Source organism: Pyrus communis, chromosome 14, assembly GCF_041283825.1.
Source record: "Pyrus communis isolate YQ-2024b chromosome 14, ASM4128382v1, whole genome shotgun sequence".
Lineage (NCBI taxonomy): Eukaryota > Viridiplantae > Streptophyta > Magnoliopsida > Rosales > Rosaceae > Pyrus > Pyrus communis.
The window spans coordinates 7,960,220-7,976,343 of NC_142578.1; the positions used below are offsets into that span (position 1 = coordinate 7,960,220).

At 37.3% G+C, this 16,124-nt stretch overlaps 1 protein-coding gene and 1 pseudogene across 1 annotated transcript; both read left to right on the forward strand.

Annotated features, from left to right (window-relative positions):
* The first annotated feature begins 6,362 nt into the window (after positions 1-6,362).
* LOC137713219 (transcription factor bHLH14-like) lies at positions 6,363-8,552 on the forward strand. The gene is made up of 2 exons (XM_068452496.2): positions 6,363-7,407; positions 7,674-8,552. Exons 1-2 carry the CDS (start codon positions 6,654-6,656, stop codon positions 8,363-8,365), a joined length of 1,446 nt encoding a protein of 481 aa, XP_068308597.2. The 5' UTR covers positions 6,363-6,653; the 3' UTR covers positions 8,366-8,552.
* Positions 8,553-15,248: 6,696 nt separating this feature from the next.
* LOC137712295 (uncharacterized protein At5g19025 pseudogene) lies at positions 15,249-15,661 on the forward strand (annotated as a pseudogene).
* The last annotated feature ends 463 nt before the right edge of the window (positions 15,662-16,124 follow it).

Sequence of the window (16,124 nt, forward strand, 5' to 3'; positions counted from 1 at the left end):
TTTTTTATGACTTTAAAGCACTGTTCTAAAAATCTCCGCCTAGGCGTTAGGCGGCTAGCCACCACCACGAATAATCCCTAGGCATTTGAAAATAAAGAAAGGGTACCTAAATCTACTTAGGTGCTTGTCTAGAGCGCTAGGTGCTTGATTAGCCCGCCCAGACCCACCTAGGCACTCCGCTTAGGTCACGACTCTCACTTAAACAACAAACAGATAACTTTCATTTGCATTTTTTTTTCCGATAAATTGTAAGAGACTTGTTAAATACTTAGATTAACACACATTATATGTTTGTTTCCCATGTTTTCATTATGATCTAATACTTTATAATCTATATGTCAATATATTTTGCAATTTATATATCTCAATGAAATATGTATTTTTTAAGTGTAAGATGGTACTTATTTATATGATATACAATAGATTTACTTAAATCCATCTAGCCGCCTAGGCGCTAGGCTCTAGTCTGCCGTCTAACTAGCGCCTAGCGTCATTTAGAACCTTACTTTAAAGAGGTTATTTCATTATAGAGTACTACTTTAGAGAGGTCTTAGTGTAACAAGGATGCCGCTTATTTTAATTAAGGGGGCTTTAATGAAAAGGGTTTGGGTTAATTTTATTTTAACAAAAAATCAACCTATAACTTTATTCAATGAAAAAGACTTAAACCTTAATGAAACCCACTTAAATTTTAATGAAAAGGACAAAAGTTTAATGTAATAAAAAATAAAATAGAAAAAAAAAATGACGCGAGCGCGTCCATTACACAAACTGTTTCTGAAACTGAACAACACTGCACTATTTTTGAAACTAAATGGTAATACATTATTTCTGAACTGAACGGTACTACACTATTTCTGAAACTGAACGATACTACACTATTTATGAAAATTGAACACTAATTATTTCTGAAACTAAACACAAGCACTACACTATTTTTGCAATTGAACATGAGTACTACACTATTTCTGAAACTTAACACGGAAACTATTTCTGAAAGGTTGTCGTGCACTGACTATTTTTAAAACTAAATATTGTATTCTCCAAGATGTCTCACAACCATTCTTCTCTCTCATCTTCTTAAATTTTGTCGGCACTTTCTGACCTTCCAAACACCTTTTATTCTTTTAATTTTCTTTCATTTTCATCCTATTTTTTTGAATCACAAACCCAATAGAAATGTCTTAATGTTGTAAAAGGATACGAAAAATAAAGATGTAAGTGCCTATACGCACAGCAAAACAAGGCCACGTTCTACTATTACAAACCTATAATACCAACAGAAAACTCAATAATTACGTTTAGTGACTAAGATATTTGTTGATGTTGGTTAGGCCATCTCCAACCGAAGGTTGGCCAGATGACTTGTTTTAGCCCTCTGGCCTTCCAAGAAATTAATATTTTAATGAAAAGTGTAGGCCATATTTCTTACCATCTCCAACCGAGGGCCAAAAGGCCATAGAGCTTGTTTTAGCCCTGTCACAAAAAATCATCTCCAACCGAAGGCCAAAGGACCATAGGGCCAAACATTATTTATTATTTACATTTAAAAACTACAACAACTTAAATTAAATGTAATATAATTAAATATTTAAAATAAGGGTTAATCTCTATTTACTACCCTAAAGTTTATTGGTTTTCAACATTTGGTACATGAAGTTTTTTGCGTCCCAGTTTGGTACCTAAAGTCATAATTCTATGACACTTTCATACATCCGTTAAGTTTTTTGTCAAAACCTCCATTAACTGATAACGTGGCGCTCATGTGGACAATGACTGATGCCATGTGTATATTAAAAATTAAAATTTGACCCAAACACCCACCTGTCTCCTACCTTATACCCCCCCTAGCCCCCTCTCTCCCTTCTCTCATCTGCAACCGACACTCAACCTTCCTTTTTTACTTTGCAACCCGCAGCAATCCAACCATGGCAGCCAAGCAGCATCAACACCAACAAAGGAGAAATTTCTCCTTTCGCCGTTCTCAACCCGCAGCCATGGCCACTGAAATCAAGGCGAAGATCAATAATTGCAGAAACACAAATAATCCATCGTCAAACCCTATCGCTTCCTTCCTCTGCAATTCCATTCGTTGTCACACTCTCTCTTTCCCTTTCGCATTTGAAACCCTAGATTAACCCCCAATTTGACTTGAAATCCAAACCCTAAAATCTTATTGGGGTTTCAGTCTCAACCTTAGAGGACACACACGTCCTTTGATGAATTGTTCGCCTCCCTTCCTCAAACCCTAGCCTCGATTTTCTTTCCCATTTCTCCTTTCAATTGCGTGTATTTGACTTACCTGGAGAGAGAGAGACATAGAAAGAGACAGAGAGAGAGAGAGAGAGAATGAGCGATCGATAGGCCATAGAGGGCTCTGTGGCAAAGGATCTCGGAGCCCTGGAGTCATGGGAGGTCGCTGGTTTGGACGATGCCATGAACTGCCTGATGCTTTCCTCCAACAAAGATTCCAAGCCCCCATAAATGCAGCAAAATGCACATTGATCTTGCACGCATCACCATTGCCTAGCCTCTTGCATCGTTTGATTTGAATGTTAGAAAATTAAGGTTTGCTGGGCTTTGCTATGGAAAGAGACACGAAGACAAAGAGGATGGTCGTTGATGGATGAAGCCAATGATGAAGATGAAGGAAGGGATGGTGGGTGCGGGTTGCAAAGGAGAGAAGGGAGAAACGGGGTTTTTTTTTTGGGGGGGGGGGGGGAGGTGTGAGGTAGGAGACGGGAGTGTTTGGGTCAAATTCTTTTTTTATTTTTTTTTAAATTTTAATTTTTTTTAAATTTTTAATATCCACGTGGCACCCAGTCATTGTCCACGTGGGTGCCATGTCATCAGTTAATGGAGGTTTTGACGGAAAACTTAACGGATGTATGAAAGTGTCCTACAATTATGACTTTAGCTACCAAACTGGGATGGAAAAAACTTCATGTACCAAATGTTGAAAACCAATAAACTTTAGAGTAGTCAACTGAGATTAACCCTTAAAATAAATTGTGAAAACATTTACTTGGGGCACCCATTATATTTGTCCCACATCGGTTGTGGAAGAGGCTTGAGCAATCAAACATGCTTATAAAAGCAACATCCCCACATAGAACCAATCAACTTTTTGGGCCTTAATTAAATGTTATTTTTAAATTTTAGCTCAAAAAAAAAAAATTCAAAAATAACGGCTAGCTTACGTCAGCTAGCCGTTGAGATTCAAAATTTTTAGCCCGGCGCCAGGCCAGCTGGTTGGCTCATTTGGGCCGCCCAGTTGGCCTTTTGGGCCTTTTTTGTCCAGTGGGGCCCACGAGCCCTTTGCCCTGGCCCTCGGTTAGAGATATTTTTATGGCTATTTTAGACCCTCTGGACCCTTCGGTTAGAGATGACCTTAGGTTCCTAAGAGAATTCTGTCATCCGGGCTAGCTAGCATGATCTGCTATATTATGCATTTACTATTAATAATGTCTTCATCAATCATGTAAGATAACAAGGGACAAGGAAATCGGAGGGAGAATTCTACATACATTACAATTTGCTATACTGGGAGAATTTTCTTCGATTCTCATCTTTCTTCTTTTTGTCTTTCTTGGGTTTGTGATTCTTATTAGGATTTATTTTCTGGGTTTTTTTTAATAGAAGCAAGCTTCCAATTGCTATAAGCGGAGAGTAGTAGATTTTGTTTTTTGTGTGTGTTTGTTTACAAGAAATAATGGGTCTCCTTATTGTTGGCACATAAAGAGCTTTTAGTGTCTTGCTTGTGCTGCAGCTTAGGTGCAGAGTCAGAAGCAACAAAGGTATGCTGCAAGCGCAGTTGGTTAGGTTTTTTTTTTTTTTTTTTTTTTTTTTTTTTTTTTTTTCCTTCCCCTTATCATTAAAAAAAATTATAGTATATTTTTTGTTAAAAATCAAAATTTTAAAGTCTTTTTTATTCATTTTTTTCTTAAAAGTTTCGGTCCCGGACAACATCACATCAGTTTTTTAGAAGCAGCCCAAGAGGTACTTTTAAACGTTGCGGTTTTTTGAAAGCAGGTGGAGGCGATTAATAAAATTTTTGAGCTATCCATATTGCCCTCACTTTTTATAATCAAAGAGACTTATCCTCCGCCTTACTCTTTCTTCTTCCACGTTCCAGTTGCAACCCCTCTTCCATGTTTTCATAAAAAAAAAAAAAAAAATACCTCCATAAAAGGACGAAGAAGTTTTGGTCGCACAGACCGAGAACGAAGTATACGGTTGATCGTTTGGCCGCGTATTAGCATTGCCCACGTCCACCACGAATTCACAAAGAATGTAGTTAGGTCCTAGATTTACTTTCAATGCACCAAAAAGGTGGTTTGGTATGGGATACTAAATCGAAAATTTTCAGGACAGAAATTTGAAGACCAATCCTAAATCAAAATTTTGATATTCTTAATTTTCAGGATTTTCGAAATATTTTCGGTATTTCAGGATGGTTCGATATTCCTAAATTTCATACAAATTGAAATACCAATCATTCATACCAAGTCAAAACAACATGCAACCAAAATAAAATAAGTAACAAATCCAAAAGCAAAATAATAAGTTACAAACCTAATATGTTTGAAAACTAACATTTTGATTTCGTGTTGAAGAAAGAGACACATTTGGTTGAAAAGCAGTAGTGTAGGGTGAGTGTGTGTGGGAGCTTCGTATTGGTAGATGTGGCGATAAAGGGCTCTGGTTACTATCTGTAGATCAAATGTCAGAGTTAAAATTCTAGAAATCCAAGAGTTGGATGCCAAAGGGCTATGGTTACTACCTGTAGACCACACCAATTATATTGCTACTAGTAGTTAGCAACAATTCAAATTTATAATAATGAGATACACACACACACACTCACTCACACACACACACACACACACACACACACACATATATATATATATGATACTTATTTTCGGTTCTGTATGAGATTACTGAAACATTGAGAAGACAATACCGATTCTTGTACCAAAATTTTGGGATCAGTTCGCTATGTCATCCTGAAAATTATGGGAATTTTGATTTGGGACTTTTTTTAGTTTGGAATCGGAATTTTTTTTTGTTTAGTTCGAAATTTTCAGGAATTTATTCTAGCCCTACGCACCACCAAAGTTGGCCATAATTAAGGTTGTGGTTTTTGTGTTTCTTTTAGTCCGCCGCGCAAACCTGAATCTCAGATAGGGGGGATATTTACTCGTATTCCATTATAAAACATTCCCTCCCCAATTATTATTTCTACTGTAGGTTTTTATATGATACAACGATATATTTACACTAAGGATGAGAGAAAAAATGGTTCCAACTTGACATGTACAAGATTTAAACCTATAACCTTTAAATTACAAGTGATAAAAAACATTACTAAACAGTAATACTAAATGATATGTCCTAATCAATAATCCATATGATAACCTTTCTCGTCTCCAGTGGGTCATGACTTGTAAAATGAAAAAGGTAAAGGATCCGTGATATAATTATCACCCTAAAGAAGAAAGCCAAAATAGTTACTCTATTGGACCCATAAAATGCCGTGTCAACCAAGCCAATATGAACATGAGCTAAACTTTAGTTAACTAAACTGTTAATTACGTTAACTAAGGGAAGATTTGTGGTTACTTAGGTTAAAATGGAAAGAATTATTATTAGACCAATGTAGAACCTTTTTTTTTTTTTTTTGAGGAAAGACCAATATAGAATTAGAACCAACACATTATCTAAAGGGAAACCGTCTTAATACAGTACTATCCAAAATTATCATTTGTCCAATAAAAGTTTGCCCAACGAACTACATTTTGTTTGGCAAAGTAACTTTATCCGACGGAATAAAAAATTTGGTCAAAATTTAGATTTTTTTCAGAGACTTTAGGCGATGCAATATTTCGACGGGCAAAGTTTTCATGCCATAGGAAAAAAATTGGCACGTATTATGTCACTTTTTTTCAACGGAAACACAAGTACGCCAGCAGAGTCAATTTTGCGAAATGAAATATTGGCCAAAGATCCACGATGACTTGTCATAAACCCTACCGGCACTTTTTTGCTCGATGACTTTACCAACTTTGCCTAATGAACCATTTTGTTGGGCAAACCCCAACTCATTAAAACAGGCCGTGTGGCCTTCTCCTTTCCCTACTTCTTTCTTCATTTTCAGAAAACACTCTACGAGTCTTTGAAATGAAGAAGGAACTGAATTAAGCACGAGAACGTGGTGAGAAAAATAATCCAAGACAAATTATTAATTTCTAGAATATGACAGATATGAGAGGAGATCTCAAATAACCTACACAAATGAGCCACATTCAAAGGCTCTACTGTGTGGTGTGTTTATCACGTGGCACTATTAGTCCTACGTTGTACAACAACACTTTCAAAAAGAACAGGGCGTGGTCGTACGTAGGTTAGCAATCCTTTATTTATTCCCAGTCCGAGCACTGAGAGCCCCACTCAATTTCCTCTTCCATTGCTTCTCACTCACTCACTCACTCAATTTCTCCTTCCGTTGTCTCAAATTCAACTATTAATTTCTGACATTCTTAATTTGCCGCATAATTTTCTTTACATAAGATTCATTTTGTAGCAAGAGAAAAGATAAGCCTTTTAATTCAATAAAACTCCCCCTCGTACCGTGGAGATTTCTTAAAATCATGGAGGAAATTATATCCTCTTGTTCTTCACAAAATTTTGGTCAAGAAAACTCACCCACACTACAACGCCTCCAGTTCCTACTTCAGAACCGCCCGGAAAGGTGGATCTATTCAATTTTCTGGGAAGCCTCAAAACACAGCAATAATCTAGTTTCTTTGTCGTGGGCCGGTGGCCATTTTCAAAGCACTAGGGACTTGACCCCCCAAAAAACCTACAACAAAGTCAGTCATCACCAACCCAAATTGGGGTTCGATGTTCTGGAGAGGAAGAGGGCGATTAGCAGAGAAGTTGAAGCTCTTTTCCATGAAGACATGGATGTGGACGGTGGAGATGTTACCGACGCTGAGTGGTTTTACTTTTACACCGTCTCTTTAACCCAGTCGTTTACCGCCGGCCACGGGAATAGTAACATTCTGGGCCGTACGTTTTGTTCCGGTGGATTTGTTTGGCTGGCAGGTGATCATGAGCTTCAATTCTATGAGTGTGAGAGAGTGAAAGAAGCAAGAATGCATGGAATTCAAACTTTGGTTTGTATTGCAACTTCATGCGGAGTACTTGAACTCGCTTCTTTGGATGTGATCAAAGAAAATTGGGGTCTTGTGCAGCTATCAAAATCACTTTTCGAATCAGACAACACCACCACCACCACCGACAAAGTCCCAAAGCAGCTGAGCAGCAGTCTTGAGAATCATGTTCCTCTCTTAGAAAGTGGAATGTTTTCAGGAGCTGATAAAAACGAGTGGGCAACACAAGGTAATCAAACCAATCCAAAATTTTTTATACAGTGAGCAATACTGCTACCGACTACCAATTTACGGATCTAGTGGTGTATGGACAATGATTTATGTAGATTGATATCTAATACCGATCGATCTTTCCCGTTTAGATGACATTTACGAGTGCATTTTATTTGAAGTACTCACATGATCTCCACTCCAGATACCGATATTTTGTTGATATTTGTGTATTTTTGCACTCAATATTTCATTGACTTTAAAGTTAAATATTTTGACATGAAGGTGGTACAAAAGAAGCAGCTCCTGTAAATGTAGGTGGATCATCATCAGACTCAGGACCTTCTGACTCTGTTGGAAACTTAACCTCTAAGAACACAGAGAACATTCGATTAAAAAAGAGAGGAAGATCATCAAACCGTGAAACAGGCAGACCCGAATCACCAATAAACCATGTTGAGGCAGAAAGACAAAGGCGAGAGAAGCTTAACTGTCGATTCTATGCCCTCCGCTCTGTCGTTCCCAATGTGTCCAGAATGGACAAAGCTTCTTTACTTTCTGATGCAGTTGTATACATCAATGAGCTGAAAGCAAGGGTTGGGCAATTGGAGTCCAAAATTCAAGCACAACTTCAAAAGCCCGGTGTTGATATTGGAGGCCAAACAAGCTCCATAGTTGATCATCACCAAACAAGGCCTAGGCTATCATCAAGTTACAATAATAGAGCAGTTGGGGATATGGAAATGGATGTGAAGATTGTTGGCTCAGAAGCCATGTTACGAGTTCAGTGTCCGGATTGCGATTACCCTAATGCTAGATTGATGAACGCACTAAAAGACCTGGAGTTACAAGTTTATCATGCAAGCATATCAAGTGTTAAAGAGTTGATGCTTCAAGATGTTGTGGTAAGAGTGCCTCATGGATTCACAAGTGAGGAGGCCATGAGAACTGCTATTTTAAACAGATGGTACAACTAGAGTTATAGTTCATCAATAATTAGTTTACCTTGCCAATAATGAGTTATTTTGGGTATTGATGATGATCTCATTCTTCTTCGTTGTTATATTGCATGTAACTCAAAACTGAATATGTATTAGCCAAATTTTAGGAGGGAATGTATGTGTAATGTAATTAAATTAGGAATAAAAAATACAACGATATATACATGAGGAGTGGAGTGAGGCTAAGTCACATCATGAGCTAGACATACTAATTTGGTATCGAACTGAGCATCCACATAAGTGGAACATAAGACCTCTTACTAACAAGTGAAATATACAATTAGTATGACGTGGCAGAAAATTGAAGAACACAGAACCTTTAATTTATAAAATAGAGTATTCAGAAGAGAGAGCGAGATTTCACAACATTTTTAACAGAAATTTAGATAATTTGTGAGTTACTGGATTACCTTGTGGATATAATATTTCTCTTTAACACCACAAGTCATGTTCAAATCTTCGCCTCTCGTTCCTCCAGTTGCGAGTTTGCTATCCCCGATTTGATATCTCTTTTGGGTTTCTTGTTTAGTTTTTTTTGACACATGTCTCTCAACTTAACTCCACATCTAACATTGTTAGTTTTACTAAAATTAATTAAAAATAAATAAAACTAAAAATTAAACATAACAGATCAATTTGGGCCGTCTATTATTACTTGAAAGTTTTGAAGGTTAGAAGCCTAGAAAATATAATATAAATTTTTTGCTGTTGTAAAGTCGACGATATGTGTGCAATGAAATAAAATAAATACAACACAATATTTACAAGGTTCGGCAAGTGTGCTTACGTCCTCGAGGCAGCAGTAGTACTTTTTTTAATTATCTGAAATAATATAAGTACAAAATAACTCTTACTATTTTCTCTTTTCTCTCTAGTCTGGCTCACTAGTAATTTCTTCCGCATCTCTCTTCTTTCCTTTCTCTTCCTTTCCTCCATAACTCATCTTTCTTTCCTCTGTATGTTTTTCTCTCATCTCTTTCTTTTCTTTCTTACTTCTTCCTTCCTCTGTATGCTCTCATCTTATAGGCAAAAGACTACTATAGCAACACTATTCACTTTACAAATTTTCCTCAAATGAATAGTGAAATACTGTGCATGAATTACTCATCCGTTTTTCTTCATATGAATAATAATCCATCTGATTTTTCTTTGGATGAATAGTAACAAACTATTCATGTGGGTCATCCATATATTATATTACACCACTCCCCCTTGAATGGCCATATGTCAATTTTGTCTGCCTCGTTAAAGCCTTGATATGTTTTGGATGCTTTTCCTGATGAGTATCTCCTCCTGATTTTGAATTCTTTAATTTGACTGATTACTATGTTGATGTAATCTGCTGCCATTCATGATAGTTGGAGTGTTTGCTTTTGAAGGTGGTTCACATGTGCTCCAAATTTTAGTGGCCACAGATTTTAACCAAACTCCTGTATTTTTGATAAATATGAAGATGTGGCAATGAATGTTGCTTCCTTGATTGTTGTTGGATCAATTTATTTCCATATGTAAATACAAATCATTTATGAGAGTGATTTGTATGCAGACTAGAAAGATATTCAGATTTTTGCTTGCCCAATAAGACCATGGCTATTAGTGAGTTCTTTGGAATAGAGAATAAGAACATGTCTATAATTTCTTGGAGTTATCAAAAGATAAACTTTACTTTATTTTAATACCATATGTTGGTATTGTGCTTTATAGGAAATATAACATCTGACTCAGTGTATTGTAGTAAATACAATAAGGCACATACCTCACTAAGATATGGTACTCTTGGACCAAATATCAATTCATTATTTCCCTCACAAGTACGAATGATCTTTCTTAGTGTCTAAATATTGGTTAATCATTTAAGTATTCAACTTATAATCTTCAATCCATATGGTTTTTTAATACCATAAACATTTTGAATAAGATTTATGTTGGCATATTGTTTGATCTACAGCTAGAGACAATATTCCTTTCAACTCTTTATAATCTTTCTAGACTCTTTAAGAGTTCCAATCTAATATCAACCCTTGCAAGAGATTCAATGTGTTGCAACAATATCATAATAAAAGTACTCATTAAGGCACTTTATACCATTCATTGGTATTGAGTACATAATCTATGCTTTACCCTTCTAGGGCTTTCTTGAAGCAATTTGAATCCTTCAGCCATTTTCTACACTTCATGACACATTCTCCTTTTGAATTTATACAGAGCAACTTGCTTCCATGTATACTTAAGGGATTTACTTGTGGAGATATGCTTCGGGCATGTATAATTCTCCACGGAAATGAACAAGCTTCACAATGAGAAATCATATTTCCAGGAGTGTATTACAATTTCAGGTTTCAACCAAGAACCATGTGTCATATCATGTTAGTGTATTTCACTATATTTAAAATACCCATATAACCTTCTAGGTTTAACATCATTTGGCGATTTGTACTATAGGTCTATTTTTCTACATTCTTAATAAATTGTAATGAAATTGCCTTTCCATTTTGGCCAATAATTTTTCTTTTTGTCATCGGACAAAAGAACATGGCTCAATATCAACACAACTCATTGATGAATTTAGTAGCTACTGAAAACCAAAATTAACATTGATAATCATCAATTATGATCCCATAATTCTCATATGCATGCACATGCATATTTGTAAGTATTTCATTACTTTGGATATCCTTGCCTTTTCATGGGCTTTACATTGTCTCTTATAAGACAATCATCTCTTATTAGATGAATTGTTTGAGAGTTTGGATCATAATCTCATTTAGAGCATTATAGAGCTTGGATTTTTAATCTCCACTTCTGGGGAGTTGAATCATTGGAACCTACACATCGATTATGCTTCAGGCATGAGATATATTAAAATTGCCGTATCCATGGATTATCCTTTTGGAACTTGAATCCATGCGGCGACTGTCATGCTTCTGGCATGCAACAATTCAGTAGTGCCAAGTCTATGGATAGTCTAACTGAGACTTCAATATATGCGGCAACTCTGTAATTTGTAATCAATTAGTAATTTTCATTACCCTTTTGTACATCATGTGAATGATATAAACTGGTAGAGTTTGTTGGGGCTGTGAGTAGGATTCCCATCATTGAACTTTAGTATTCCATTCACTCAGTTAGCCACCAATTTTCTCCCTTTGGACTTCTATGGGCTAATCGTTGGTCCTTCTACTTTAGTCTCTTGCACAGCAGAAGTGGTGCGTAACCTTTGCTCTTGGATGGTCTATCACTTTTTGGTGACTCATCCATGCTTGGTAGCTTCAGTGTAAAGAGCCAACAACGTACCAATTATTCTGCGTTGTTGGTGACTTGAGACCTAGCTCCAACAACAGTTAAAGATAACTACTCGAGAGCAATGCAAGGTAATCAATTAGGGAAATGTTCCAGGTAGTCGGTTCCTGACTAGAAGTTTGATTTCAGGTTCTGACTAATTGCTTTCTTTATCCTTCTCTTGTAGGCAAGAGCAATGGCAAAGGAAAAGACAAGGAAAGAGCATGATATGAGATACTTTTGCTCTCGACCCTGATGATATGAGATACTTTTGGTCTTGAAGGAAAAAGTGTAAGATTTTGATGCTGGTGTAAACCTTTTTGATCGAAAGGGGTTTCTTGCTGAGAAAATAGTTTGACATTTTAAGGGACTTGGTTGAAGAGAAATTCTCAAAGAGAATGAAGACTGAATATGTTGAGAGGTTTGGTTGCATATGCATTCTCGTCAGGTAGATGAGTTAGGCGTTTTGGAGGTGTTCTTTGCCATGGAGGAGGAAGGTCGACATATATAGGGATTTCCCAATAGTATGTAGTGGTGCGGATGTGGCCTTGTCACCCACGCATGTCGGCAATAGTGATGTAGTTAGAATAGTGAACTTTAAGCGTTTAAACATTGCCAGAGATATTTTCACAGATGTTTTAAACTTTTGCGAAGAAACAATTTCGATCTGAACTATTGAAAAAGGAGTTTCGGTACTCATAAGATGGTTGTCCAGTTTTCTGCAGAATTGGAAACTGGGTTAGTGTTTCAAACATCTGCCACAATAGAAACACATATGTTATAGGTACTGGGAGGACGAACAACTTTCAAGAAGGAAGTATCTCAATTCAAGGTCAGCAAGTTGGAATTCAGAGTGGCTATTAGATTTTTTTGTCAATAATAATGATAATGGTTATATAACCAAATGTATATTTACTTTAAGAAAATTAGCCATAAAGAGATATGAAGATGAAATGAAAAGATTTTCTTATCTATGAGATTCTAGCCGACAGAGGTGAGAGGTAGGTAATTCTTCACCGGATTTTGGCGTTGTGCTTTCCACCAACATGAGAGCTTCTCATGCTGATAACGTGCTGTAAAGTCGACGATATGTGTGCAGTGGAATAAAGTAAATAAGACACAATATCTACGTCATCGAGGCAGCAGTATACTTTCTTTCATTAATAGAAATAATACGAGTACAAAATAACTCTTACTATTTCTCTTTTCTCTCTTATCTGGCTCACTAGTAATTTCTTCCGCATCTCTCTTCTTTACTTTCTCTTCCTTTCCTCCATAACACCTCTTTTTTCCTCTGTACATTTTTCTCTCATCTCTTTCTCTTCTTTCTTACTTCTTCCTTCCTCTATATGCTCTCATCTTATATGCAAAAGATTACTATAGCAACACTATTCACTTTACAAACTTTCCTAAAATGAATAGTGAAATACAGTGCATGAATAGTAACCCATTCATTTTTCTTCATATGAAAAATAATCCATCTGATTTTTCTTTGGATGAATAGTAACAAACTATTCATGTGGGTCATCCACATATTATATTACAACATTTGCTTCAAATTATTACTTTCAGGTTTACTATTATATAACTTTATGTAGGCAACAAAAGATTAAAAATTCATTTCGTAGTAATTATTTTAGCTTAGCCCACCGATCGAATAATTTATAGCTACGCCATTGAGAGGAGCGTTGGTAGTTATAGGGTCATGTGGTAGAAGGGTGGCTGTCAGGAATTTTTTGAGGGTGGGTCTCGAGAGCTTTTGGAGCTGATTTTGTCTCGTCGTGGAGTGAAACTTGCATAGGCCAAAGACAAGGAAACACCATGAGGCCAAGCTTCGGGGAGGGTGGTTCCCGGCGTGGAGGCTCCAATAGCTATGTCAGTTGCGGTCGTGAAGAGGGTGTAAAGTGTATTTCTATAGTGTTCTTAACTTACTTGTGGTGAGGGGTCATGAGGCATATTTATGAGCCCTCTGCGAAGTCAGTCTATGTCACTCGACATTCCCTTTCGCAGCCTGGAATAAAGGGTCCGATGAGGATACCGTTTTGACATATGGATGCCACGTCGGAGAAGGACACTTTGTCTCTTCTCCATCGCAGGCGGGAGGAGTGGCTGCGATAGACTGTGCCGCCTAACATGTCACGTGGCCTAGAAGGTGTTGTGTAGGCTAGCTCGAGAAGTCTAGTACCTGGACAACTGGCGAAGTCCATACTCCAGATTGGCTTGGCTCACTCCGAGGGTAAGTAGGTCGTATTCGGTCATACTGGGAACCACCTGATTGGATCGGTCTCCTCTGGAGGTAGGCTTAGCTTTCTATTCATTCCGGGTTACCCGACGATGCGAGCTTATATTATGTCCACTCCGGATGGGTGATAATTTGGGGTCTTACAACACATGCAAAAAACCTAAACAAGAGACACGAAAGAAACATGAAATTGGGGACAACAGACCCACTGTCTTTTCCTCCCCGCTCCTCTTTAACTCACTACTTCACTTGTAATAGTTGAAGTAACATGTGTTTCTATCGTATTTGTTGAGTTTGCACCTCATCTAAATTGTTAAAGTGTTTGTTAAGTGATTAAGTAAGAACTTTGAGCTTAAGTAATTGAGCTTAGCTGTATAAAAAACCAGAATACTATAGCTGTTAATTATTAGCTTGTAAAAAAAAATTTGTTCAAACTAATCAAATCCATTTTAAACCCCATTCTCTGCATTAGTGGAAAAGGATACAGAATTAAATTTAGCAAACAAATCACAGAATTAAATTTAGCACCATCCTTTTCCATTTAGTTAGAAAATGTTTCGTGTTCGATAATATAGCAAAGTTACGATTCATTCATTTTGCCGTGAATGAGTTACTAGGTAGTTTACTCCAGTACTCCAATTCTATGGTTCTGTTGAACGTTAATTACTTCCAATGACGTCATTCTTAATCGATAAACCACCATCAGCTAAAATCTTCGGCAACGAATGTTGCTTTTAGGCGACAAAGTAGTGTGTGTGTGTGTGTAATTTTTTTGTAGTGGACCCACCCGCTCCCCTACCGACACATAGGCCAAATATGCGTTCCAGGCTTGTTCTACACCTCTTGGGTATTTCATACTTCATATCTGAAAATTCAAGATTTGAGTTACCATAAAGATTGTTCTCCCAGGCCCATTTATTTTGATTCTCATTTCTTCTCATACTAAAGGAAACAGCTTGAAAAAAAAAGGTAAATTACATAAAATTACCTCAATTATTAGGTCAGTCACAGTTTCATACTTCATCTTTAAAAAATGTCAATGTCATACCTCATCTTACGAATTTGTTACAATTTCATACCTTCCTTTAGTTTGTCTGTCAATTCTTCTGTTAAATTGTGAAGTGGCTTGAGACAGAGCACACTCCCTATTAAAAAAGTAATAAAATATTAAAAAAATAATAATTTACCCTTAAAAAATTAAAAAGACCCATCTTTCCTGACCCCTTCCCCTTCCCTGCAACCCAAAACCAAAACCACCCCAAACCCAAATCCCACCCACACCAACATCTACCCCTCCCCCCCCAACAAAGACCCACCTCCTCCTTTTCTGCCATTGCCATGTCATCCTCCTCCTCCTCATCCTATCCAACCCCTAAACCTAAATCCTCAAACCCTAATTACACCCTCCTTTGCAAGCACTCACCGTCGACCACCCTCAACCTTTCATCTTCATTCTCGTCCTCTTCTCCAGGACCTTCCTCATCACCTCCTACTCTTCCTACATCTTCAACTCCCTCTCTCTCCTCCTCTCTCACTCCACCCTCCAGCTCCAGCTCCACCACATTCCCGTCCCCTAGGTCATCGGCTTCGTCACCTTTTTCGCCTCCACGCTATTTGCAGTCGAGTTCTGCTGCGTTAGCGAGGGCAATCCTGATTACGAGTGCCTCAGGACTGAGCTTAGGCGGATGGCTCCAGCGAATGGTCGTGCCGTGCTACTATTTCAGGCGCGATGTAGATGCCCGATGGCCTAGCTCTAAGGCTTGGGGGTTGGATAGGATGAGGAGGAGGATGACGTGGCAGCGACATAGAAGGATGAGGTGGGTCTGGGAGGGAGATGTTGGCATGGGTGGGATCTGGGTTTGGGGTGGTTTTGGATTTGGGTTGCAGGGAAGGGGAAAGGGTCGAGGAAGATGGGTCTTTTTTCTTTTTTTTTCTTTTTTTTTTTAATATTTTAATAGGGAGTGGGTCCCATCTCAAGCCACATCACTATTTAACAAAAGAATTGACAGAAAAACTAACAGAATGTATGAAATTGTAACAAATTTCGTAAGATGAGGTATGATATTAACATTTTTTAAAGATAGTTTATGAAACTGTGACTGGCCCAATAGTTGAGGTAGTTTCATGTAATTTACCCTTAATTATTGCATGCATTAAGTTTCCAATTTCAATTGACATTTATAATTGTTTCAACCATACATTTTAAACATTAAA